This window comes from Cygnus olor, chromosome 1 (genome assembly GCF_009769625.2).
Source record: "Cygnus olor isolate bCygOlo1 chromosome 1, bCygOlo1.pri.v2, whole genome shotgun sequence".
NCBI classification, from domain to species: Eukaryota; Metazoa; Chordata; class Aves; order Anseriformes; family Anatidae; genus Cygnus; species Cygnus olor.
In genome coordinates this window covers 13,112,839-13,138,441 of record NC_049169.1, presented here as the reverse complement: position 1 = coordinate 13,138,441, position 25,603 = coordinate 13,112,839, and the positions used below count along the sequence as shown (strand labels likewise).

The following is a 25,603-nucleotide window of genomic DNA, read 5'->3' as shown; positions in this document are numbered from 1 at the left end:
ACGTTGTGGCTTCTCCTTAAGCTATAATTAGGTTATGTCAGAAAATTTAGTATGCAGGAAAAGAAATACCTACCGATGATAAATTCCTGAATGGGGTCAAAAGAATGACACGTTGACAGGTTCTCAGAAATCCACCAAATAATCTGTCAAATGGAAACAAAGGAATTTGTCACAACACATGCTTAAACAGAGATATGTAAGGTACTTGAAATGAACTGTAGAAACCTTAGTTTCAGATCAAACACTTTGCATGAAGTGGTGATGCAGATATAAATGTTTTCAGGACAGCTTTCACCAATAAAGGACCTTGGACACCCCACCTGATAAGCCTCTTGGCACTACCAAAAGTGCACGTGGATCAAATTTTTTTTTCTTTGACTTATATCATGCCCTGACTCTGTTCTGTACGAGACATCATTCACTGAAAGAACTCACAGAAGGTTCTTTTCCCACCTTCATTTCCAAGTCAGCTGTACTTCTGACACACAGAAGAGCACAATGTAGAGCTGCCAACCTCTCGCTGTCTCGTTTGCTTTTCTGCAGGAACTGTAATAAGGCACTGTCACTGATGCTCACTGCATACATTCTCCCTACGCAGCCATCCAAGATTGTTGACATGAGTGGGGACTGGATGGAGCAGTTCTGCAGTGTGTCAATTCTTGCATCCTCACCTGAAGAGCATAGGATTGAGAAGGAATAAAAATATAAAATTTGTCTGCTACCAGTACTTCTCTCAAGACTCCCGGGTCCCCCAGCAGTAAGGAACAGTCTGCCACTTGTACTAGCTGCCCTAGTATTATGCTGAACAGGAGGTGGAATGGTGCTGGCTGGCTCAAGGAAGTAAATCAGGAGTTCAGTCCACATCTAATCCTCTTTCCCTACTGCTGAGTCAGAACAGGCATACAGATTTGAGGCTCACAGTGTAGTAATGTGATGAATCAGGGTACACAGGACAGAACAGAGAAGGGCACAAGGCTAGTAACAGGGATACAACAATAGAATTGGCACCTGAGCGCATTGGTACAGTTCAGAGTTGCCCACATTGAGCATCATGATACAACCGTGTACTGGCAGACCACTTACCATCTCTCCCAGTGGCCAGAAGAGAAAGGGTCTGCTCTATGGTTACTGATTGAGCCATCAGGTCAAAACCACTTCATTTATACTAGTGCTAAGGTTCACCACCACACCACTATTAAAGCAGGGTTACAGATTCTTTGCATAAGAGGGATCGGACTCACCATGTAACAGCAATGCTTTCCACTCCTCTCTAGCAAAAGAGTTTTTAACTAGATATTTAAAACAGATATTAGCCCCATGTGATGCCCCTGCACCAGTCCCCATTATTTACCTTTCCTTCACCCAATTAGAAGAATGGATTTCTGTTTTCAAACAAAGGCCCTTCATTTCCAAAAATAATCCACTTCCCATAAAGACGTGTTTATTGGAAATGAAATAACGTGCCTCTCAGATGAGACTAAATCAAATTGCATCAGCCTGATCAGGTGAAGGAAATACAGATTTCCTTTCCCCACACCCTCCAAACACACACATTTAGAGCAACTCAATTGGAGGAAGGAAATGTAAAATCAAATTTACATCTCCATGTGAAATTCGAGAACAGCAGAGGACTGAGAAGCATGTGCAAAGACGGGTGAAGGGGAACCATGAAACTAAAGAAAAGAATTTCAAATTCAGCAAAAGGTCCACTTCATAACAAGCAAGAAGTACACAATAGATCAAGTTTGAAGTGTCATTTCAGAAACTTTTTTAAATGGAAAGTAGAAAAAATGTTGCTTTTATTTTTCAGTCCCACTTTTTCAGAGCACTATGCAATAAAGGAAATGTTGACAAAACGCAACTTCCCCATTAAAAGATTTAAACAATTTTCCACTATAACAATAAAATCATTTCATGTAGCAGTCCTACTATACCTGTCAGAAATAAACTATAGCAGAGTAGGTCAGGATGCTGAATATTCAGGAGGTGCAGGAACTGGCCAGGCAAATAAGCAGCCACATAGTAATCTATTTAAAGAAATAACAGTGGTCAATTTAGCACTTGCTCATTTATTTGCTTTAAGAGGCTGTTTCACATGATTCCCATCTTAGCCCACTTCTCTTTGATGGAATTGATTATATCTAGGAAATATAAAAGGAGTTAATTAAAAGCTGCTGTTGTATTAACACAGGAAATACTAGCAACACATTTGGGCTTCCAGGTTTCAAGAGGCTTGAGACACTCAAGAACTCAGCAGCTGATCTCCAGAGCAGAAGCTGAGTCAATTTCAGAGGAAGTTGCTTACTAACAGTGAGGTATTGCAATATCAAATGCCAAATATAAAAATTAAGCAAGAAAAAAAAAAGTGTGGCAAAACAGCTTAACTACTTAAAGCCAAGAAAAAAAATCCTTTCCTTCTAGAAAAGGGTTAGACCTTCGTCTCCCTGCTGGGGACAGAGAGTGGCAGGCACACAGGGAAATAACATGAGTAACTCACCAAGATTCAAAAAGGCCACTTCCTTCAATTGATGAGATTCTGTTCTTTCTAGAGAAACCGTAAAAGTTTTGCTATAACCTAGGGAAACATAATACATTAAAAAAATAAATCCATCTGTTATAATCCAAGTATAACTTTATAGCTAGAAAATTCAGCAGTGCCAATATACCCAAACAGTGATATTTTAAGACTGCTTTATGGGCTTGTCTGCACAGATGGATTTACTTCATACTGCACAGAGTTGCTGCATACTTAGTAGACCTGCACCCACACAACGCGGTTCTTTAGGGTGAGGAAATTGGCCATGCATTGCGCAGTCTATGCTCATGTTTAAAGAAGCATTCCAACTCCAAGCAAACCTGTACAAAAATACCTACCCCCAAAAAAATAAGCAAATCCTTTATGTACCTGTACCTCACATTTTGGTGGTCTTTCAATTGATTTAGAAAGTTTCCAGTTTGCTCATCTGCACGCCCTCTTGCTATGGTTTACTTCGTATTTGTTCAAACTATGCTAATTTCAGACTCACCGTGCTTGCATAGGCTTTGCACCAGCACAACTGTCGTTTTATTCTCGGCTTGCACCAAACCTTTTCTGGCACCCACTAAGAATGACACAGATCCCTTCACTCTCCTCAATCTCTCAGAAAAGCTTGAGATGAAAATAGCTGGAGAGAAAATGACTGATTCTCCATGCTGCCACATCCTAAAGGCTGAATGGTGTCATGATCAGGATGCTACTTAATCCTGCATGAAAATTCAAGATAAAATAGGTCCCCAGTTTGCAGAACCAGCAACGAAAAATGTAGATCATGAGCCATGCCACTCATCCAGAGGGACAGCACTTCGATTCCTGACCCTAGCAGAGATATGTGCTTTCTCTCTGCTGCAAAAAAGAAAAAGTGAGACCTCCAAGATCAATAGCAACACAACAGATGAAGGGATATCTAAAAAAAAATAGTTTTTCACATAAGATACTGACTGACGTTTTCTTGAAATGAATCAGCATACTTCACCACCCTGTTCTGCGACTTGCCAGCCTGAACACTCATGCTAACTAACAGCAGCACTGCAGACCACACCTGTGGCATCATCACGTTTGTGTTTATGTCACAGCAAGAAACTGCTAGGACCTCCTTTAAGGGGAAGATTCCTTCTGAGCGCAGAGACGCTGCAGCGCAGTCCTTACGTCTCTAAAACGCAGCTTACACTCCTGATACCCTGCTGCTTCTATGCAATACCTCAGGACCAGTCTTATAATTCTCTCCCACAACTGGTGAATCTTAGGTGAATCCACAAACAGCTCTGCCCCAAGCAAATCCATTCCTTGAAGGTCATTTCAGATGCAGCTGGTTAGTGTCACCAGATTTATCCTCACTCTTTTCTTGGTACAGAAGCGGATGTACAAGGGCACGGTTGGCTCCAAGCCACGCAACCCCCCTCCTTCAGCTACACATCAAGAACATCTGGGGAAGCCAACCCTTCCCTGCAGATCAGCACATTGCAGAGTGCTGCCACAAAACAAAATGGACTTTTCCAAAATTGTTAATGCCTTCAAGCCAAAAAATGCAGTTAGCCCAACCCCACAATGTTCCAGCAGCAAAGTATTATTAGTGCAACTGACACATAAAAATTTTCCTGACACAAGAAAATAAAGACTTCAGGTAAAACAGAAGCTTGTTGTTCGCTTCAACACAGGTGCTCCACACTGTGCAGCTTCTCACTTGAGAAATAATTCACCTCTCTTCCATATATCAAATGAGGAAAGATCTTGCTAATCAGAAGTTTTCCTCTGATCAGAATAAAATAATATTAAATAATGTTCTTTATTACTTTCAAGAAAAAAATATAACAAAATTCAGAGCTAGAGCACCACTTACGTAGCTACCATTCTTTAGTCTGTGGGTGTTGCACCTCTCGCTGTGAAAATGACACGTTGAACTGGGACTCTGAACAGACATTCAAGCGAAGAGCTGTTGGCTCAATTTCCCATACAAATGCCTTACGGCATAAGTACAACACACCTGCAGCTCCCACAGATTTCATTGATGTTGTTTGCGCTCAGCGTGTCAGAAAGTCTGGCTAGAAATAAGAGACCCGACTAATAGCCACTCATGAAGTCACTGGTTTGAAGCTATTAATTCAGCATCAGGCAGGAAGTCTACAGCAGGAAAGATGAGTCTGCAGACAAATGCAGCTGCTGTCTTTAGAACACCAGCGACAGTAGTTTATTGTCCGCAGGCTTCGGTAGTTATTTGTTTTGCAAGGTATTCTGCAACTCCTTCAGCAAAGTGACATTCTCCAAAATAAAGTCAGCACAACAGGTTAATCTTACCTTTATGTAAAAAATATATGGAGTATGTTATTTCATCAGGAATATCAGAGGCTAGACTACAACACACGCACAAGCCTCCTAAAGAGAGGAAAAAGAAAATTGATTGGTCCATTTGAATACTTGCAACACCTTTACAATGCACAAAACCAAAGCAAGGCTGTTTCAAATTAGAAACTAACAATAACCACCTCTCAAAAAGGTAAAGGTTACGGAAATATAGACTATGCACCTCCAACCATCATTTACCTAGGGAAACACAGAGTAAGGGAGACCAGAGGAGACAACGCGGCACAATGGAGCCCTGAGTTCTGACATGACCAGTTGTTGTTCCTTGAAGAAGTACCTTTTTAGCTTTTCCCAGAAGAAACTATTCTTGCAGCCAGAAAACTGATCAAGCCTCTCTCTCTTCAGTCTGTTTCAATCTCTAGATATTTTCTGTTAAGGGACTATCAAATACTCATGGAACAACAAACATGGTTTGTTTGCTTTCTAAATAATAATTTCATATTGGCAGCAGCACGATATGCTACTAGAGCTAGAAATGACAGTCACTTCTCCATTTTTCCAGCCCAAAGAACTGTAATTCCTTTTTTAGGACAGAAGTCAGTCCTTGTCACAAGTTTATTTCAGCCAAGATGCTCTGTGTAGGAATGGTTCCCCATGCCCCATCCACATTAATTCTCTGTCAGACTGACAGACTGCTTTGACTCTGTTGGGTGTTTGCCCTCCCTCCATGTCCTAACAAAAACTTCAGTCCGCTAACTCTGAGGCTCTGGGGCAAGCTGCTTTGGCCTCCATGCTAGAAACAGCTCCCAAACCACATTATCCCAATACAGTTGGGAAAGATGGGCTACAACTATAACTGTTCACCTTTTACCTTTGCTGAAAGTTTATCACTTAAGAGGTGAGAAAAGTAAACAAATGTTCTTCTAAAAAAAAAATAAAGGTTTATATATACAAGGGATTAAGAAAAAGGCACAGAAAAGGAAAAGCACAAACACAAAAACACAGTTACCAAGGTATTTTACTTGGTTACATGCCTAGTACTTCAGACCACAGAGCTGTACCATGGCTGTGACACAGATCTGGCTGAGGCACTCCACACTTGTGGGGAAGGTAAACACTTTCTCCTGACGTGTCATTTTCTTCTGCTCATTCTTAGCTGACTGAATCTTGTTGGGAAGCTCGATACAGTTTTGCTTGGATATTTAAGTCGTTTAGACAACAGACAGGGCACGCTGCCAGAGCACTTGGCATCTGTCAGAGCATGCATAATTTTTAAAGGAGCAGCATCAGGACTCATGAGGAAGACCGGAGAAGCTCCAGCAACCCACAACGCTGTTTCATTCCCAAAAGCTCCCTTCCAACACTACAAATGTCTTTCTTGAATGCAGGAGGCTACTGCATACACTGTTCTGTAAATTGTGCAGCATGCAAGTGAATGCAAGTCAATTTGTTCAGGCTGAAGTGTTGCTGGGTGTATATGCAAGCTGATCACAACAGTGGCTACAGGGAACTATTACTGGGACGTACATATTCAACACCAGGATCCTGGTCCAAATGTTCATAAACCGAACTACAAGCAATAGAAAATATCAAATGGTGCTTTGTTAACACAGTTGCTGATCCGAGACGCACACGTTTTCATCTGTCCAAGCAAGGTTCCATCTGAGACTGCCTTGGCAGTCCCATTAGTGCAGCCAGAGACTGGCAATGCAAGACAAATTCCCTTCTTATCCTCACCAGTGCTCTCTGCAAATCAGAGCTGGGTTGCGTTGAGTCAGGGAAAGCTTATCGTTCTATTGCACCTATATGGTAAAAGCTTTCTGCCTTTGCACGACCAAATCCATCCATTTCAAAATCCTTTGCAAACAGGGCGAGCTGGAGCTAAATGCCATAATGTGAGAAAACTCACATGAAGATATATTTGGACAGACTCTTATCTTTTCAGAAATAACAGGAAAAAAAAAGATCTCAACCACAACAAAGAAAAAAACAGCATCTAAAAGTAAAGTTCTACTCACATAGGGTAGCCGTGAGGAGTTACTACGTTCAGCAACATTAGGAAAACAACAACTACAGTTCTGCCGCTTCATATATTAACATCATACCACCGAAACTCTAAGAGTCTCCTATGAAATACACACGGAGACAGGAAGTTTTCTGTAGGAACCTTAACTTCAAATTCCTGATTTCCAGACGTAAGTCTGGAAGAGTTTCTCAACATGGCATCTGAGCACCACAGTTCAAATATGACATAGGACTAGCACACTTTGTTTAGTTATGTTGGCTTAGGAATGACTGGCTGCAGCTAACTTCAGCCACCCAAACATCTCTTATTTACATTTCCTCTACAAAGCAAATGAAGAATATGGATAGAGGCAACCATCCCCTGGAGATGCCTGTTTATCTCCATAATTAGAGTCCAGATGCTTAGCTTTTAGGCAGCTAAAGTTAGGTAAGAGTAATGCAGTGTTTATTTCATCTTACTACCTGCGGTTTTTTTTGGAATACCGAGTAAATTTAACTTCTAAAGTGTTAGAAAACACAACAGCCAAGTATTGTTTAAGGAACTACTGAATTCTGAGCATACGAAGTTAATTCTGAGACTAGAACTACTTGATCTAAGCTAATCTAGAAGTACACAGCGGTTTTTATCTGGAGACTTTTTGTCTTGTTTTGCCCAGTGTAAGGAACAGGGCTACTTTTCTTCTACTGCAGCAGTTTGAGAAATAAAGAGTGATTTCATTCAGAGGTCAGGCTGGCAGTAGCCAATAATAGTTTCATTAAATGGGAAGTTGCATGGAATATTCCATTTAGAAGTTATGCCAATTATTCTTTGCCAGTGATATCTAAATGATACAAACAGGAATATCAGCACTGACAGTTGAAGCATGCTAGCAGTTCCACAGAAGGCACAGTCTGTGTCTGAAGGAGAATGCAGTCTACTCTTGTAAATCACCGTAAGCAAAAAAGACAAGGGGGAATTTCAGTTCAATTACCCACACCATCCTTCAACTACATATGGTTTCACTGCCAAAAGTGTTTGTTCTGAACTGCAGTTACTCCAAATGAACTGTGCAATTTCATCCTCAGTTTCAAAAAACAACCAGTGAAGAGCCATGTACAATAAAGTAACTTAGTAAGTGTAATTGTCAAATTATGAGATTTACATTAAGCACAACGTACTACATGTGAGAGGTTCCACACAGAATTTAAATACTGTGTTGTCAGATAGAAAATAACATTTTATTTCAGGGTAATCAAACAATAGACTTGATGGAAGACTGAATTTCGTCCTGGTCTAAAAGGAGGTGACTGACTCTAAACAAACCCTAGCAAAGCGTAGCTTTAAAAGGAAGCATGTATATGAATCAATAACTTTTTCCATTCTTAGACAGGCAGTTTGTATATGAAATGCACATAAAAATACTCAGTCTTGCTAACAGAGTAAAACTAACCTAATCTACATTTGCTAGACGGAAACTTGGTTTTCTCTCGCTTCTAATTCCTTCCCTCTAATCTTTAACTGTACCGTCCGCCTTGGTAAGAAAAAAATCCATATAAGGAAACTGTATTTCACTTGACTTGCCTTCATGGTCACTTCAAGGCAACTGGCAAATAGCTCAGCAACTCACCCATGTGCATAAAAACATCCTTAAAAAGTGAGATGTAAAGCCACTACTGTGACACATCACACCTCTATACAACTCTGTAGACTATTCAAAGGTTAACCAGATACCATCTCTGCTTGGCTGTATGGTCTGTAAGTTGAAATTGCAGGCATCTGTGATGAACAGATATCTCTTGAGAGTGGTTTTTAACCAAAAAAAGCTCTAAGATGCATTAGAATGCAGGTTAAAAACTAAATCCTAAAGGTTTAAGGAACATACCAAACCACTAAGTATCACATACTCAGTACATACTAAGTATCACATACTTAGACCAGCTAACTATCACATACTGACATTTATGTGAAGCTCTTGCAATCTGTAATGCAGATGCTCCATTTATGCACATGCACTCTGTAACACAATTATGTGCTATGCCAGACACCCAGCCAACAGACCTCACCAACACCTTCCTTGCGTTTACTTTCAAACGCATTTTTGGTCAGCTTTAACGTTAAATTGCTCTAATGTAACACACAACCAAGCTTTGGGACCGCCCCTGCTCTGAAACTACAAGAAAATGCTGCAGTGTGCTTAATCAGAAACGTTTCGCTGCATGGATGCACTATATCGGTTCTTTGGAGCTGAACTACCAGAAAATTTCTAAGTCACTGTCTTAGTGTTAATATGTAAAACCCAAAGTAGTCTTCGGCTTAACTTGCTACGCAGCTTTCAGAGGGTAAACAAACTGAACAACAAAAAAGCTGTGTACATTTGCCTTCTCCCTCAGTTATCTGTCAAGTATACTCTAAAGGAATAAAGAAGTCTCACATGTCCAAAAAGTTACATATATATAATGTATTATGAAGAAATTCCTAGTAATCAATTATGATTACACTATGATCATTACAGGTGGAGAACATTATAATATGACATCTGTATTTATTCATTACCTGCTTTACTTGTAAAAACCTGAAGATTCAAAGATTTGGATGTAACATCTTGGTCTTGGCAGTCGTCATATCCAAAATTCACTAGTCTATAAGCAAATAAAGTTCATTAAATAAATCAGTTCTTCATCCACAGTGACTCATCACAACACAAAGACCATAACAGTCACAACGTAATACAAACATACCAAATGAATTATAATGAAATGTTCTCTAAAGCAAGTTAAATCAGGCTTTAAGCAATCAGCTCAATTCTGTTAGATATAAGAATCGCAAGGCTGCACTGTTACCAGAAGCCAACAATTTTTTATTACAACTGCCTGATTTCATATGCACTTATTGCAGCATAACCCAACCACTCCAACTTTGAAGTGCAAGCGAGTTCTGAACAAGCATCGGAAATCCAGTCACCCATTGTGCCTGTGAACTCTGTGGCTTTGCCTTCTGAACCATTCTTGTGTCTGTAAAGCTACATTTAAGTCTGCAAGCAGGCACGCTGATTCCAGTGGAAGTACTTGAAAAGGAAAGGGGAAAAAAAAAATCACACGTGGAACGTGTGATCAAATTATACTCTTTTTCTGTCTCGTGTTGGTTGTGCTTTAATGTTTTTTTTCACAGAATAACAGAACATCCCAAGTTGGAAAAGACCCACAAGGATCATCAAGTCCAACTCAACACACTGTGGGGAAGGAATGTCATCCAGAGGGACCTGGACAGGCCTGAGAGGTGGGCCTGTGCTACCTCATGAGGTTCAACAAGGCCAAGTGCAAGGTCCTGCAGCTGGGCTGGGGCAGTCCCAAGCACAAACACAGGCTGGGTGGAGAATGGATTGAGAGCAGCCCTGAGAAGGCCCTGGGGGTGTTGGTTGATGAGAAGCTCAACATGAGCCAGCAATGTGTGCTTGCAGCCCAGAAAGCCAACCGTGTCCTGGGCTGCATCAGCAGAAGCGTGGCCAGCAGGGTGAGGGAGGTGATTGTTCCCTTCTGGTCGTGTGAGACCCCACCTGGAGTCTGTGTTCAGCTCTGGGGCCCCCAGCACAAGCAGGACATGGACCTGTTAGTGTGAGTCCACAGAAGGACCACAAGGATGCTCAGAGGGCTGGAGCACCTCTCCTAGAGACAGGCTGAAGGAGTTGGGGTTGTTCAGCCTGGAGAAAAGGCTCGAGGGAGAACTTAAAGCAGCCTTCCAGTACCTAAAGGGAGCCTACAGGAAAGCTGTGGAGGGACTCTTTGTCAGGGGATGTAGGAATAGGACTAGGAGTAATGGCTTTAAACTAAAAAAGAGTAGATTTAAATTAGACATTTGGAAGAAATTCTTTACTGTGAGGGTGGTGAGGCCCTGGCACAGGCTGCCCAGAGAAGCTGTGGCTGCCCCATCCCTGGAGGTGTTCAAGGCCAGGCTGGATGGGGCTTTGGGCAACCTGGTCTGGTGGGAGGTGTCCCTGCCCATGGCAGGGGGTTGGAACTGGGTGATCTTTAATGTCTCTTCCAACCCAAACCATTCTGTGATCCTGCAAACTCCTGTCTCTACATAGGCCTACTCAAAAATCACGTCTGAGAGTGTTATCCAAAGGCTTCTTGAACTCCGGCAGGCTCTATGCCGTGAGCACTTCCCTGGGGAGCCTGTCCCAGTGCCTGAGCACCCTCTGGGTGAAGCACCTTTTCCTAACATCCATCCTGAACCACCTGCGGTGCAGCTTCATTATTCACATCTTCATATCTTCAAAATCTACAAGTCCTAGTTTTCCCATGCAGAACATGCAACAGATAATTCTAGTCAGTCTAGTTCGGATTGGTTCGTTTGGTTTTTGGGGTTGGGGGTTTTTGGTTGGTTGGTTTGGTTACTCCTGCCCTTCCCAAAAGGATTACGCTCCTGTAGTGAGATTCACCCGAGGTTTCCGCAAGAATTTTGAAAAAAAAAAGTATTGAAGCTCTTAGAAGAGTTGGATTTTTTTCAGTACTAACAGCAAGAGTATATATTGCCCATTTAGGGCAACCTGCACGCGCACTAGCACTGTACTGAGCGTTCTGCATAGCGCTGAGACATTCTGAGCACCCCATTCTGGGTAGGATGCTACTCGGCTACCTTCAGTTATTGATATCCGAACTGATATTGATATCTGAACAGTTACTGATATCTGACAGGCCCTTTTGGAACGCAAATTCAACTAACTGTAGATAGATGAGGATGGGATGAATTACAAAATCCTGCTCTTCCTCAATTAAGAGGGAACCTAAGGGAGCCTTAAGGAGACAAACTCAGATGCAGTCACTGTAGGCACAGCCAGAATCATATGAGTCGCACCCTTTGAAACCGCGGGCTGCCTGGAAATAGCATGCTGGAGAACAGAAAGAGCACAGGCAGTACCTCGTGGACAATAAAAAGGAGCTACTGGTCTGGTTAACTGCCCAGTAAAACATGTAACAGCAATTAAAAATTGAGAGCTTCCCTTGACAGGAATTTCCACATCACTACTACAGCATGTTCAAGACTGAAGCGAATCTCTTTAAATAGGTACCAAATGCTCAGAGAAATTATGTTTTAACATATGGCTAGCTCTTCAGACAAATCATTTTCAAAAGTAGCACCAAAAAAGCAGTCAAGGATTAAATTACATTTTACCATTGACCTTGATGAAAATGAGAAGAGCTGGAGGTTTAGACACAAAAATGTCTTTCAAATTATTCTTATGTTCCAGTCCCACACAGGTAACTCCAAACAAAGATACTATGGTTCTAAACCAAATTTTAATATATAGACTAATATTTTATAAAGTGAAGTAAAAGGAAAACAAACAAATCCTTACTGTACTTGTGTGTCATTTACAGAAATATCCAGGTGTGATTCCAGCTGTTAATCAAAAACCAAAACCAAACCTGTTATTTAGTGAGATCAGTACGATTACTGAACTATGTTTAACATTTCAGCCCAGTAAAATGTGCCACACACATTGCAATAGATTCAACGTTATAACAAAGACAAAAAAAGTTTATATATCCTCTATAATCCTTACTGTCTCAGAAAAATCATAAAAGACTCATATATATATATATAGATATATATATCAATTGTGAAATAGTTAACCTCTTCTATTATGCTCAGTTTTTCTAGTTTTTATGTTCTTTTGACAGCAACAGATTTTTCTGTCTCACTTAAAACTGCCTCAGTAGTCCACCGTTTTTGTCTAGTGCATCTGATAATCCTGCTTTTCAATACCCAAGTATAAGATCAGTGCAATATCATGAATATCACACACTTCTAGGTCAGTATCTGTGCAATTCCACTGAAATTACCTTACTATGGTGCAATCTGAATATGCATGAATAAATTCTTGAAAAGAACACAAAACGAGAACAAAAAACAAAACACAAAAAAAGGAAAAAACAAAACTAGTTTCCCTCTGCAAAATGTCTGTTTTTGAAGATTAAACAGACACTGAAACTGATCTCATTATCAGTGCCTGGAAGATAAAATTACATCCAACTCAAAACTATCATATAATAAAATACTAATTACTTACTATTGAGTTAAAATTTTCATCAGGGTAAAACTGGACACATTTTAAAGTACACCTTGATTCCTAGAATGAAGAGGATATGTTCTTTAACTAATTAAAAATATGCACATCACATAGACTGAAAAGTGGATTCCCCAGTGTTCTACACACTTAACACGCTTTGCTAACAAATATGCAGAAGTTAGGGGACAAAAGAAGACATTAAAAACCACATATAACCCCCCACAATAGCACTCTGACATACTTCCTTCCTGTCTCAGATCATTATCTACCAATCATCTATAATTGCGTGGGCCCTCACATCAAGCACAGCATTGCATGTCTCACACACACACACACACACATTCTAGAACGTTAAACAAAAACTTTTTCGCAGCTACCTGTATGGCAAAAGGAACCATATCTTATTTTGGTCAGTTCAAAAAGGATGTCTGAGAAACAAAACCAGGAATATGTTTCTCCATCATGGTTCACTTCCTGTTATTTCCTAACACATCTTTTTCGGTGGCTAAGAAAAGCTGAGAAAAGTAGACTTTCATTTATGCAGAATACATCAAATGCAAGTAGTCCCTCAGACAAAACAAACAAACAAGCAAAGAAAAAAAACGCGAAGAGTTTGAGCATTTCTAGCCAAGACTGTAACCTCATTTGGTACATTCAGTAAGCCTGTGTACAACATACCTTCTAGACGTGAATTCTGTAAAACAGAGGCAATACACTCCCCACAGCTTTTAGTAGATTTAGATCCTTTTGAACAAAAGGCCTTTTTTAAGCCAAGAAAACTAACAAGCCCATCCATTTTTAGAGGAAGCACTGAGACTATCAGTCTTCCTGCAATTACTATGCACAAATGGCTGTTCAAGCAAGCCTGGCTTTCGATTTGGGTTATTTGAGACAATAACAAGACAGACTATAATGAAAACCAAACTCACATTATTATTACACCACACACTCACAAAACTTCACTGTCATGAGACAGACAGTAACAAATCTACTAGAATAACACTGATTTCACCTTTGGAACAATGTAGAAGAGTCTCTGTTCTGTCATATCCCACTGTGCCCAAATGAGATCATCTGCAACTCTGGCTCTTGGAAGCTGACCTGAGTTCTGAATCACCTAAAGGGAAAGAAAGAGCATTAGAGGTCATCAAGTAAGGTTTTGTAATGATTACACACAGAGTGTGCTTTAAAGAGAAAAGCAATGACAGAAGAGGTTCAAATACTATGGTGCTTGAAGGAAATACGCTGCATGTCAGCAGTACAAGGTCCACCTCTGCTGTGTGCAAGATGCTCAGGTTCAAGGTCAGAAAGTTTCCAGGGTACTCCAACTACTAAGTATTTCCAGAGCCTACATTTTCTCCATAAAATGAAACATCGGGGTTTGTGACACAATTTGTTACTATATTAGATGTATGCTTACTAATAATAAGTGCTTTAAGTGGAACATGCACACTCAGTTTGCTGAAAATAAACTGATGTTTAAAATGCAAAAAAAAAAAATATATTAGAGGGGAAAAAAAGATTGAAACATTCACAGTACTCAGAGTCTAAGTTTCATGTCTTTTTTTTTAATCAATCTTTTCCTGGTACACTTGGACTCCCAGAAGGCACAGTCAGGAAGGTGACTCTACAAGTACACTGAATGGTTTAAAAATAAATATACGCTATGTTTTCTTCCAAATTCTAACATCCAAACACATTCAGAAACAACAACAAAAAAGTAACTTTCCTCATAAATTGATAAAATTTTTTAATCAGCTTTGTGGTTAGCAATGTAAGTTGCCAAGTTACAAATACAACTAGCTAAAATCAAAGGATAGATGCTTAAATTTTCAATTAAAGCAAAAACACCTCAAAACTTGAGATTTTTTTGAGACTTACCACTTTGTGTTCTTCTTCCGCAACAACACAAATATCAAATTGTTCAATATCTTTAAAACAATAAAAAACATTTCAGTAAAAACTTACATTTTTTACGTGCTTTTACACAGTTAAACAATTTCACCTCTTAGAACATTATGGGAACCCCTTAGACCCAAGAAAGCTCAACTCAGTGCAAGAGGAGGTATTCGACGTATGAGTGCAGGTGCCTACGCAGAGACCTGGACTCTTCCCCTCCTGAGAGAGGGTGGCATCAGCTGTACCACCCAGGGCCAACAGTCCTCTGCCCACATCGTTGCAGCACTGTCAGAAGAGTGCTACATGAAACATGCCAAACCAAGCCGAGGAGAATGCTTGCAGAGAAAGAGCATGCGTGGCTGCATGCTGCCCTAGCCATGTTTCACTTCCTAGCAGGAGTACCACCTCGCAAGCCTTCCCATGCGAAGCTGCTAATAGTTATCGGTAGTCTACCTATATTTAAGGTGCAAAATTAATCCAATAGATGTTATAAATGGGACTGATATAGATCACAGCCTTATGCGAACAGATTATGAGATTAACTCTGCCTACTTTACTCCAGCTACCTAAACAGTTGGCATCTAGCTTAGCAGAAGAGACAGGCCTCTCCAAAAAGATGAGAAAATCCATGTCAGTCTTCGATAAGAGTAAAGGCAAGACTGCCATTTGCAAATGTCCCCCTCTACCCATTCTCAGTCATTAGGCTGAAACTCCCACTACATTAGGCTCAACATGCAATGTTCAGCTGAATCCAAGGAACCTTTGCCCTGTTCTTACCCCCCTTGTGATGCTATTAAGTCCGAATCCATCTGTCATAATCAACGGGGCTGCTCTAAATTTCTACAGGCAATTATAAAAGTATAATGTAGCTTTTCTAAAATTTAAGATGACTGATGAATGCATGAACCAAGAAAAAAAACGTAGTCAGAGCTGTCCATTCTTCTAACACTGAAAAAAATCTCATTAAAGCACATAGCTTTTGGAAGACATTCAGGATACCTAGGATAGTTCATACTTCCTTTTCACTGTTTTTTCCCCAAAAAAAGCCTATCAAAAAACAATCCACGATGGTCATCTTAAAGGAGAAGAATGACAATGTACTTTCGAAATATTAACTCACATTTATCTTCTGAAACTAGCAAGAGGCGACTTTCTGTAGAAGTATTTCTGCCTTCAACTGGATGAAGAAACTATACAGAAAGTTTCACAAAAGTAAGTAAATAACTAAAGTTGTTTACAGCACTTATCTAAAGTATTTATTTAGCTGAATAGTTACATATATTTAAATAAAGCCAAGCACACGCATGACATTCAATTAATAAGAACAGCTATTATTACAGATTGAGTCATCAATCACTATCACAAGCTTAGGGAGACAAGAGAGGGGAAAAAAGTAGTCTTCACGTTAAGGAAATACTCTAACATTTTATAAGGTTTCTCATTTTTTTTAATGTAATGAAAACATTGGTATACTATCTCTACAACAGTTGCAAGAAACATGAGACGTTTCTGTATTCAATCACTTTTTCACTTTAGCACAGTGGATTAAAAAAGTTTGCATTTAGATTACTTGAATGACTTACCTGTACTCGAACGCAGCTATCCACAGCCTTCAGGACTCTCACATTATTAACGGGATGAATTTCAATTAGCAAGGTTAAATATTTGGATACTGCAAAAAGAACATGTTTTAGGTAAGCCTTTTTTATATATACAGTTTTATCACTAAGAGGAAAAAAAAAAGAAACAAAAAAGAATAAAATATTTCTAACAGTATTAAAACAATCCACTTGTAGTACCTGACTGTAACAGCTGACTCACTCTTTCTTCCTCTGTGTATTGACGGAAGCTGACCGCTAATCCAGAAAAAGAACACAGCAAGCATGCTATTAATCTTACTGAACGCTCTTGGCTAGCAAACATCACAAACATTTTACAAAAATACGCATTTTAAGAAACAACAGAAGCTCCTCCAGATGTAGGAGGCATATATAAATGCAGGTGAGGGAAGTGAGCAAGGGGTGTGTAGGAGATTTTTCTTTTAATGTAACAGTAATGATAGTATTGTTACCTACATTTTTTGGTGATGGATCCACTCAAATGCATACACTGCTGTGAGCAACATACAGGTCAAAACAGACCCAAATGTATCATACAACTAACCTAAATCATGTTTAATGACGACAAAAAGATGAATCAGGAAACATATTTACCCAGTAATGTCCTTTCACTGTTGACTGAACAACTGATAATGCGTAGATCTCTCTCAAACATATAGAGATGCTATAGAGAAATACAACAGCAATAACAAATTATTATTTTTAACTACATAAAGAAAACCATTTAATTACTCCTCCTAAGGAAAACACCGCTGAGCAGTTCACCTTTTTATTTCTAGATCAAATCCTTCTTAAGTCAGAAGGACTTCAAGCCTCAATTGTATCACTTCTCCTTTCTCTCATTTGTTTCTTTCTTAGTGGTTCTTTTGAGCTGTAGTTGCCACGAGAGCTGTACAGCAAACCTTTACATCATTTTTAAATTTTACCCATTTCATACTGTTTTGGGACACCTGCAAAGACTCGTTATCACAGCTCAAACCACTGAACTGTGCTGTGTTCAGTTTTAGCTTTTTTTCTCACAAATGGCAGCACCAGACAGACCGAGGAGGCACACTTGGCAATACAGAACAAAAAATCATTTACTTTTAAGGGCACATGCTCCATTTCAGAGGGAATCTTGAATTGGTTGTTTAGAAATCAAGACTCCAGACATGACACTCTACTGCACCCAAGTCATTTACATGTTCTGTAATCTTACTGCTGTTGAGCATTATGTGAGTACCTTCCATTTCTCTCCTCCGTTTCAAACAAACATTTAAGTGCTTATGGAGATGACATACTGTGTTGCAAGGCATCAAAATCTAAAGTGCTATAGCATTATCCTCACCAGGTAGAAGCACCGTATTGTTCTCACCTCATTTTCCTTAGTTTGAAGGTCGTACAGTCCAATATGGGTATCTCTCTGATTTCCCTATAGATGAAAACAAATTAACACTGAATGTGCATACAAATTTAAACACGTTTTTGTTTGTTCGTTTGTTTTCCTACCCTTCTCTCCTCTTTTCCCCCCCTTTCCTTGGCACACACCTTCATACACTTCCCTGTCCTGTAATACAGGCAGTTAATTATCTAATTCCAAGAAGGAGAGGCAAGAATTAGAACAATGTGGTGGTTTTTTTTTTTTCCCCTTTCAGAATTAACACGTGACAAAGCTGAAACATAGCCAATCCACTGCCCACTAGCTGTGCCGTACGCCACTTGCCTCTCTTACTTCAGTTCTAAACTTGTTTTAGTTACACAGCAAGGAAGAGATCTCACTGCAGGAATGAAAGGAGACACTATGCTGGCCCCAAGAAGATTTAAGGCTGGTATTCCGAATCTCACTGACTTGGGTCATCACACCAAAACACAGCACAAAGCATCAAACATCACCAAACACAGCTTCCAGGGAACTGGCTGCAAGCTGGAAAAAGGATTTCAGCTCTACCTTACGAAACGATTATTTAAAGGCTAAATAGGTTTCACAAGCTCAAATGACACCATGCTTATTGATAACAACATGCAATATTTGGGACACTCCTAAGACTATTCAGATCAAAACTTACTTTCTGGTACTCTTTAATACGCTCTAAATTTTCAAACTCTGTTTCAACTTAAAAAAAATAATAATTTTGCCTCGCAGCATATATTGTTTTTCAAATCAAGCTGAAATCCATTAACGCAATATACTCTAGGTATATGCACTAAATTGCTAAACTGTTGGAATTAAATCCAGCCGCATAGTTTGTACTCAAACAATGAACATCATTGTTTTTAATTACAGCTTGAGGGGTGGGGGGAAAGGGTAGAAATCTACGGTTATTTACAGAGTTATGGCATCTTGCTTTGTGAAATTAAAACAAAAGCCTAAGTATTCTCTTCCTCAAGGGTCTATTTCTAAGTATTTCATTACTGTTGTGGCAGTGACAAAATTCTTTTGACTTCTAGTTTAAACAAGGGAAACAAAACGCCTTTATGTTAAGGCACGGGCTTCAGGCCTACTAGCTTAAGGTTAAGCAAGGGATTTCACAAATAGCCGTTCTTTCCAAACGTGTCAAACTCCAACATCCTCTGTACTTACTACTGAAAAATACATTTTACAAGACTGGTAGCAGGGCTACATCAGCGTCCAGTCCAGTGCAGCAGCTAATACACTTGCTTTCGGGTTTCCTGCAAAGATTCTTGTTCCAGCTTTGCAAGGTAGAAGCACTGGCACTAGCACTCATCTCTGTCATAAACATCTTCCTTTATGCCAACTTTCAATGTCACGAAAGACAGACGCTTTCAAATCTCCAGTACTATGCAATACTCTAAAACACACTTGAAAATAAAGCTCATTCTCTACCCTCCTGATTTCATGGGAAAGGCATTTGGTCTTCTAATTGTGAAGAGACATTTAGAAATACCATTCTACTCTTGAAAAAAAAAAATTAGTCCTAAAATTTCAGTCCTGCATTAAGATATCGCTGTCCCAAGGTGTTTCTGCAGCTGATGCAGACATAACTAATTTACATCTAAGTTGGTACCAACAATTTCAGCCGACAAGCAGAATTTGTACTGATCATACAATGATTTGGGTTGGAAGGGACCTTAAAGATCATCTCATGGCATCAACCCCCTGCCACGGGCAGGGACATCTCCCACCAGACCAGGTTGCCCAAAGCCCCATCCAGCCTGGCCTTGAACACCTCCAGGGATGGGGCAGCCACAGCTTCTCTGGGCAGCCTGTTCCACTGCGTCACCATCCTTAGAGTAAAGAATTTCTTCCTTATATCTAATCTAACTATACCTTTTTTGGGTTTAAAGCCATTCCCCCTTTGTCCTATCCCTACAACCCCTGACAAAGAGTCCCTCCCCAGCTTTTCTGCAGGCCCCCTTTAGATACTGGAAGGCCGCTGTAAGGTCTCCCCAGAACCTTCTCTTCTCCAGGCTGAACAACCCCAACTCCCTCAGCCTGTCGTTGTAGGAGAGGTGCTCCAGCCCTCTGAGCGTCCTCATGGCCCTCCTCTGGACTCATTCTAGTAAGTCACTGTTCTTCTTGTCCCCACAAGAACAGAAAAGAAAGGGCCAGGAAAGAAACGTGTACCACACACTACGAACAACTTCCACTGGCAGAAGCATCACATATTTAATGCAACACCACCTTAAGACACATTTGTTCTTTGTGAAAACACTCCAGGAAGTATCTTCCAGTTTGCCCATAGCAAGTGTGAAAAAACCAACCAATGAACCACACTTACAGTAAAGCAAACCAAGTATGTCAGCAATCTTCCCAATACAGAAAGAACCCAGATGTTGGTTCTTCCTTCTGCAGGCTGACTCATTCAAGAAGAAAAAGATCAGACTATTTTATAATGGTAAGAGAACAGGAAAGTAAGGGGCAGCAGCACCTCCTTCAGGCTAGCATAACAGAGGTGAAAAACTACAGCAGAGCTGTGACTTCACTACCTCTAGTTCTCAGCCTCTGTCAGCCAGCCATTCCTACCACACAGGCTGCAGAGGTCACTTTATTCCCTGAATCAGGAAAGAGAAACAACAATGAACATTTCTGGTGTTGGCTTTACCTCCAGGTTCAGGGTTAGGTGTTTGAATCCTCCTTCAAGTCATTGGCCAATTCATTCACTAGAGCCTGGCAAATATTTGTCCACCTTCTCCAACTCACACACCTCCTCCCAAGACAGAGGCTACAGCAGCCATTTCTCTAAATTCCCCTGTTTTGACCAGACCTGCACTGACTGTAACGGCATCTTAGACATCCAGTATGCAAGCAGACACCTACATTTAGATGCGTAAACCTTGAGCTAAATCTCACCCCCCTCTGCCAGCTGCAAGAGCTGGAACACCACACGAGGCAGCCAGACTCTGCTGTCAAAAGCCCAAGAAAGAAAGGAGTTACTCCAAGCTCAGTGTGATATTCCATAGGTGTTGGAAAGCAGCGACATCACACATACATACATCTCCTTTAAAGAGCTAGATGGATTGCCTTTATTGAATCTTTAGAGATTTGAGCAATATTTAAAAAACTGACACTTCGCTGAGCGCTGTTTTTATGACTCCTGTTGCCTTACAGTCTCCCCTCCCCACGCTGGTACTAAAGGAAACATCCACCCACAGCTGAAGTGCACTATACCTTGCTGAAGGCCTCACCTCTTCCCTTAACCCTAGTGAAGCTGGAAGAGTTTTAGCGTTGTTGAGCCAGAGGGGAATGCAAGACAGCCCTATCCTACTGCAATCTGCTGTCTCCAGTCGTACTTCCCAAGAACCAAGACCCTCCAAAATCCAGCTGGGTTTACAGATTTCTCTGAGCTGCACAGAAAAGAACCACAGCTTGTCCCCTCAACAGGAAGCCTTCCCAAACTATTTAGAAAAGCCCTGGAACTACATGAATTTCAATCTAAAAGCAATATATATGCCATGAGAGCAGAATCCTGTATTAAAAATGATAGTGCCAGGTACTTCAAAACATCAAATAAACTAAGATTACTTCCTAATACTTGCAATGAAGTGCTACAGATGTATCTTAAAGTAACAAAAAAGAAAAATAGAAGCAGAGTTAGTGTTACATATATGGCATCTTAACATACTTACTGGTAGGAGTAAATGTTTAACTGCAGCAGTGCACCTGAATTTAAAGTCAGACCTTCCTAAGAAACTCTCAGGGTGAAAGAATGTGCTTCTTATGAACAGTTTATCTGTTAAAGAAATGTTTTTTCATGCAGGGTGAGATTCTGGCCCCAAGAAATCAACAGCAAAAACCCTATGACCTGATCGGGTCAGTCAGTACTTTACTCTCTGTTTCATCACTCTTAACCTTTGTCTGAGGTGGAGATGGGTATTTTCCCATTGTCCAAACCTCCAAGTAATCAGTCAAGTTTTCATGTTTTAACACCCCCCCGCCCCCCCCCCCCCCCAAAAAAAAAAAAAAAACATGCAAAGATTCAAGTAAATGTAGGCACACATATAGTGATATTCTCAGGAATATTTTCATTAAGCTCCAAGAGAGATTTACCTTCCAGGTATAAATAATTTTTCCATTTCTTTCAACATTTACAACGTAGACTGCTGATGAATTCTCAGAAGTATCTGAAATAAGTATCAAAAGGCACAAGATTTTCACTTGAGTTAGTTTATCATACATATGCACAATTTAAGCAAAGGTATAAAGTACGTTTTTACATATAAATACTTATTTGTATATGCCAAAATTACCACCTTCTGTAAAGACAGACAGAATATTTCTTAGACTATGATTTAAATCTCATAAACTTCAAAACAAAATAGGTAAGGTTTCAAAGCACACAGAAAATAATTACATTTCTAAATTCCTACCTCCTCATTACAATTGTGATTCTAAATTGCCACAATCTTTTCTGATGAACACAGAATGTGATTACTCAGTGGTTTACACTCCCAGAAAACAAAAATTGCATTTATCCCTTATACACGATTCAAACGGTTAAGTTGTGCTCCAACCCTCAGAACACTACAGGGAGACAGAACTAAGCATGAGAAAAAGCGTCACTTGTCCCAGCCGCCCCCTCAGCCTCCCAAAGGAATACCTGGAAATAAACCACATCTTCAGAGATTAGTTCTACAGCAACAAGACCCACAAGATCAAACAAAACATATATGCAACATATTTACAGCTACAAGGGAATTAAGCAATGCAGGACAAGAAAACATTGGGGAGGAGGAGGAAAATATACTCCACGTGCCAGAAACGCATCTTTTCCTGATTCTGCGTTCTGTTTTCTAATCACTGCAGGCACTAAACATTTATTGATCCCAGATTGAACTTTCATTAGAAGAATGAATTTTGCTCTTAATAAGCTTGAGAGCTGCATGATTGGCCCCAGTTTTAAGATACAGGTAGCCTGTAGCTTGGTAAGCATGAACAAGAACTCTCCACAACTCCTGGCAAGCATTTAGGCAAGTTCAACGCTACTTACTTCACAGTTATCACTCTGTCTGGATAGGAGTAAGCAGCATGAAACTTAGTTTCACGAGTCTGATACTACAAATTAGCTTGTACAGCTTGTGGTGACAAGAAAAAAAGTGTTTAGAAATATCAGAGGCAAATAATTTTGTTGTGGGAGGACAAAAAAAAAATCCTTACATGCATAAAACACACCACTTTCTCCTGGTTTCAGATCACTCAAAGTACACAACAATACCACTATGCTAAGGTTAGCCAGTGACAACTGAGAAAGTCTCAGCTAACCACACATTCCACTCTTCTTTTAGCAGAAACTTCCCAGAATTTAGCAACCACCACAAACTTTTCAAGATTACAACATACTCTACGCAAATCACACCTCTCTCACAGAATACTTTCTCAGAATAAAATTTAGCTAGAGAAGTCTAGAGAAATCTCTGTGCCAATGAATTTCTTGATTTTCCAACATAGAGATCTTAAAGATGTTGAAAAATTTGTGTTTTGGAAACAAATTTAACGTCACTGTACATTGTCGGTGGGAATACGTAGCCAAAGAAGAAGTTGCAACCATCGCTGCCCTTGGGAAATCCTGCAGTAAAACTCTGCGTGTAGAATTAACACTTCTTCCTCATCTCCACAGCTTAGACTAGCAGATGAAGGGCTGCAAAAAAAAAAAACAAAAAAAACACCAACCCAACCTGCCTGCCCAGCAAACAACTCTTATCAACATACTCAGGAGAACGCAGTTTGATTTCCTGAAGGCCATTATATGCAGCTCATACAAAAATAAATGGAAGAGAGAACAAGGCTCGTTCTCTTCACTTACCACTCCCCTCCCTTGATCATAGCTACTCCCAGGTCCCAAGCCATTAGAAATTCTCACACACTACCAAGGGCTTTCAAATAAAGGGCAGTAAATAAAATAATATATAAGTACAGCATCTGAAGTTACTAACACAAAAGCATCTGGACTCCTAAAAATTACTTGCTTTCTGTGAATAGATATTTTTTTGATGTTTAAATTAATCTTTACAAATTCCCACCTCTCACCTGCACGTTCCTAAAAAGTGAGCATTGCACTAGGGGAGGGAAAAAGTCTGTATACAGAGAAGTTAAAACGCAATACAGAGAAGTTAGTACTGGATCAGATACGCCTTCCAATCTAAATTCTGATTCTGTATTATCAGGCTCATTTACTGAACAAAAAGCTTGCATTACATTTTAGAAAGCTTGAAATGATTGTCCCTTCCCCAAACACAAGTCAGCACCCTTCTGATATCTTTATGACATGGATGCATAGATGAATTGATTATGTTACAAGATTTTCAGAATTTTACCTCAAAACCCTTCAGGGGATAGCACACTGACCATTTTTCAGTAAACTGTCTTGTATACATGAAATAACTTTTAACAGATTTCATCAGACACAGCCTGGGAATTAACTTTGTTTTTATAAAACCAAAACAACAAAAAAGATGATAGTTTCTGATTTACAACAAAGAAGCTCCAAAGAAGTATTTGATAACAGCCCCTTAACATGTGAAGCAGGTTAGTTAATTAAAATCAACCAAAGGACTTGAGGTTTTGAGTTCACGACATGGTGCATCAACCATCATCTATTTCTATTGAAGTAATTGTTGTTATGGGGTTTAAATTCTCTCTTTTTCCATCAGTTTTTGAAAAACAGCACTGAACTGACTTCCCTGCAGATGAATGAGAACAAACACAAGTGAAAAACCACAGGGCCAAGAATGCAGTGGGGTCATTCTCGTTTTTTTTCCAACCACCACTACACCAAGCGCTCGCTAATTTCACTACTGCTCTATGGCGTGACACCCAACACTACCTAACTTTAATAAGCACTCCTTCACCACGCAGACGAAAGTGTTGCTTTTTATTATTTATTTTTGGCTGGGGGGTTTAGAGACTCCTGTGTGGCTGTGGAGACTCCTCAGAAAGGGTAGTAGGGTGGGAGAGGCGGACGTACTAAAGAATCTTTTTTTGAGAAAAATAAAAAACGTGAGGAAGAAGAAATCAGTTGTCAGGTGCAGAAGAGCTCTGGGGATGTGAAAAGCGCCCTGAAGCCCCCAAATTTGTCGCCCCCCCGGCTGCACGTACCCGCGGGCGGAGCCCCCCACAGCGAGGCTGGGATCGCCCTGCCCTGCCCTGCCCTGCCCCGGCCTGGGACAGCCCAACGTCGCCGCCATTACCCGCGGCGGGGAGAGAAGGGGGGAAGGAAGGAGGGAAAGAGGAAAGGCCGGGGCTCTCCTCGGCACCCCCCGCCGCGGCGTTACCTAGAGCCGCAGCCCAACCCCGCTCGGCCAGCCAGGGCCCCACATCCCTCTGCAGGTCGAACTCGGCCGCCAGGTGAAGGAACATGGCGGCGGCGGCGCCTCCTCACGCCGCCATCGGGCGGCCCTGTTCCCCCCCTTGCTCTGGCCTTGCCGCTGCCCGCTTCGCCCAGGCGGCTTCTTGCGGGGCGGCCGCCACCATGGGCCTGCCCCTCGGGGCAGCTCGGAGCGCATTGGGCCCGGCTGGTGTCGCTCAGCCGCCGGCCCGCCTCGCTCCGGCCCCCTGCGTGCTGCGGGGCACGGCGGGGAGAGGAGCACCGGAGCATGCTGCGCCCCGGCTCCCGTGTGGGTGCGGGTTCAGTTGGACCCGCAGGCTGTCGTTTGTCTGTCGGAGCTGTGGAGCTGGAGGAAATGCTCCTCCCGAGGTGTATCTCTGCTGTTTGTAAGCTTGGCTGACTCAGCACCTT

At 40.8% G+C, this 25,603-nt stretch overlaps 1 protein-coding gene across 2 annotated transcripts in view; it reads right to left on the bottom strand.

The window, feature by feature from the left end:
* The window catches only part of LOC121063755 (gamma-secretase activating protein), a 48,179-nt gene extending 22,880 nt beyond the window's left edge, over positions 1 to 25,299 (bottom strand). Inside the window, exons 1-17 of one of the 2 annotated variants that reach the window (XM_040544557.1) lie at positions 25,140 to 25,299; positions 21,919 to 21,992; positions 17,785 to 17,841; positions 17,025 to 17,094; positions 16,611 to 16,667; positions 16,395 to 16,483; positions 15,932 to 16,001; positions 14,794 to 14,843; positions 13,925 to 14,029; positions 12,913 to 12,972; positions 12,199 to 12,242; positions 9,396 to 9,481; positions 4,832 to 4,909; positions 2,498 to 2,575; positions 1,935 to 2,027; positions 454 to 671; positions 74 to 143 (exon numbers count right to left, since the gene is read on the bottom strand). In XM_040544557.1, the coding sequence (XP_040400491.1) occupies positions 74 to 143; positions 454 to 671; positions 1,935 to 2,027; positions 2,498 to 2,575; positions 4,832 to 4,909; positions 9,396 to 9,481; positions 12,199 to 12,242; positions 12,913 to 12,972; positions 13,925 to 14,029; positions 14,794 to 14,843; positions 15,932 to 16,001; positions 16,395 to 16,483; positions 16,611 to 16,667; positions 17,025 to 17,094; positions 17,785 to 17,841; positions 21,919 to 21,992; positions 25,140 to 25,224 (1,384 nt within the window). In that variant the 5' untranslated portion in view covers positions 25,225 to 25,299. The remainder of the gene's footprint in view (positions 1 to 73; positions 144 to 453; positions 672 to 1,934; positions 2,028 to 2,497; positions 2,576 to 4,831; positions 4,910 to 9,395; positions 9,482 to 12,198; positions 12,243 to 12,912; positions 12,973 to 13,924; positions 14,030 to 14,793; positions 14,844 to 15,931; positions 16,002 to 16,394; positions 16,484 to 16,610; positions 16,668 to 17,024; positions 17,095 to 17,784; positions 17,842 to 21,918; positions 21,993 to 25,139) is intronic. The other variant, XM_040544559.1, reaches the window with a different exon arrangement.
* Positions 25,300 to 25,603: the final 304 nt, after the last annotated feature.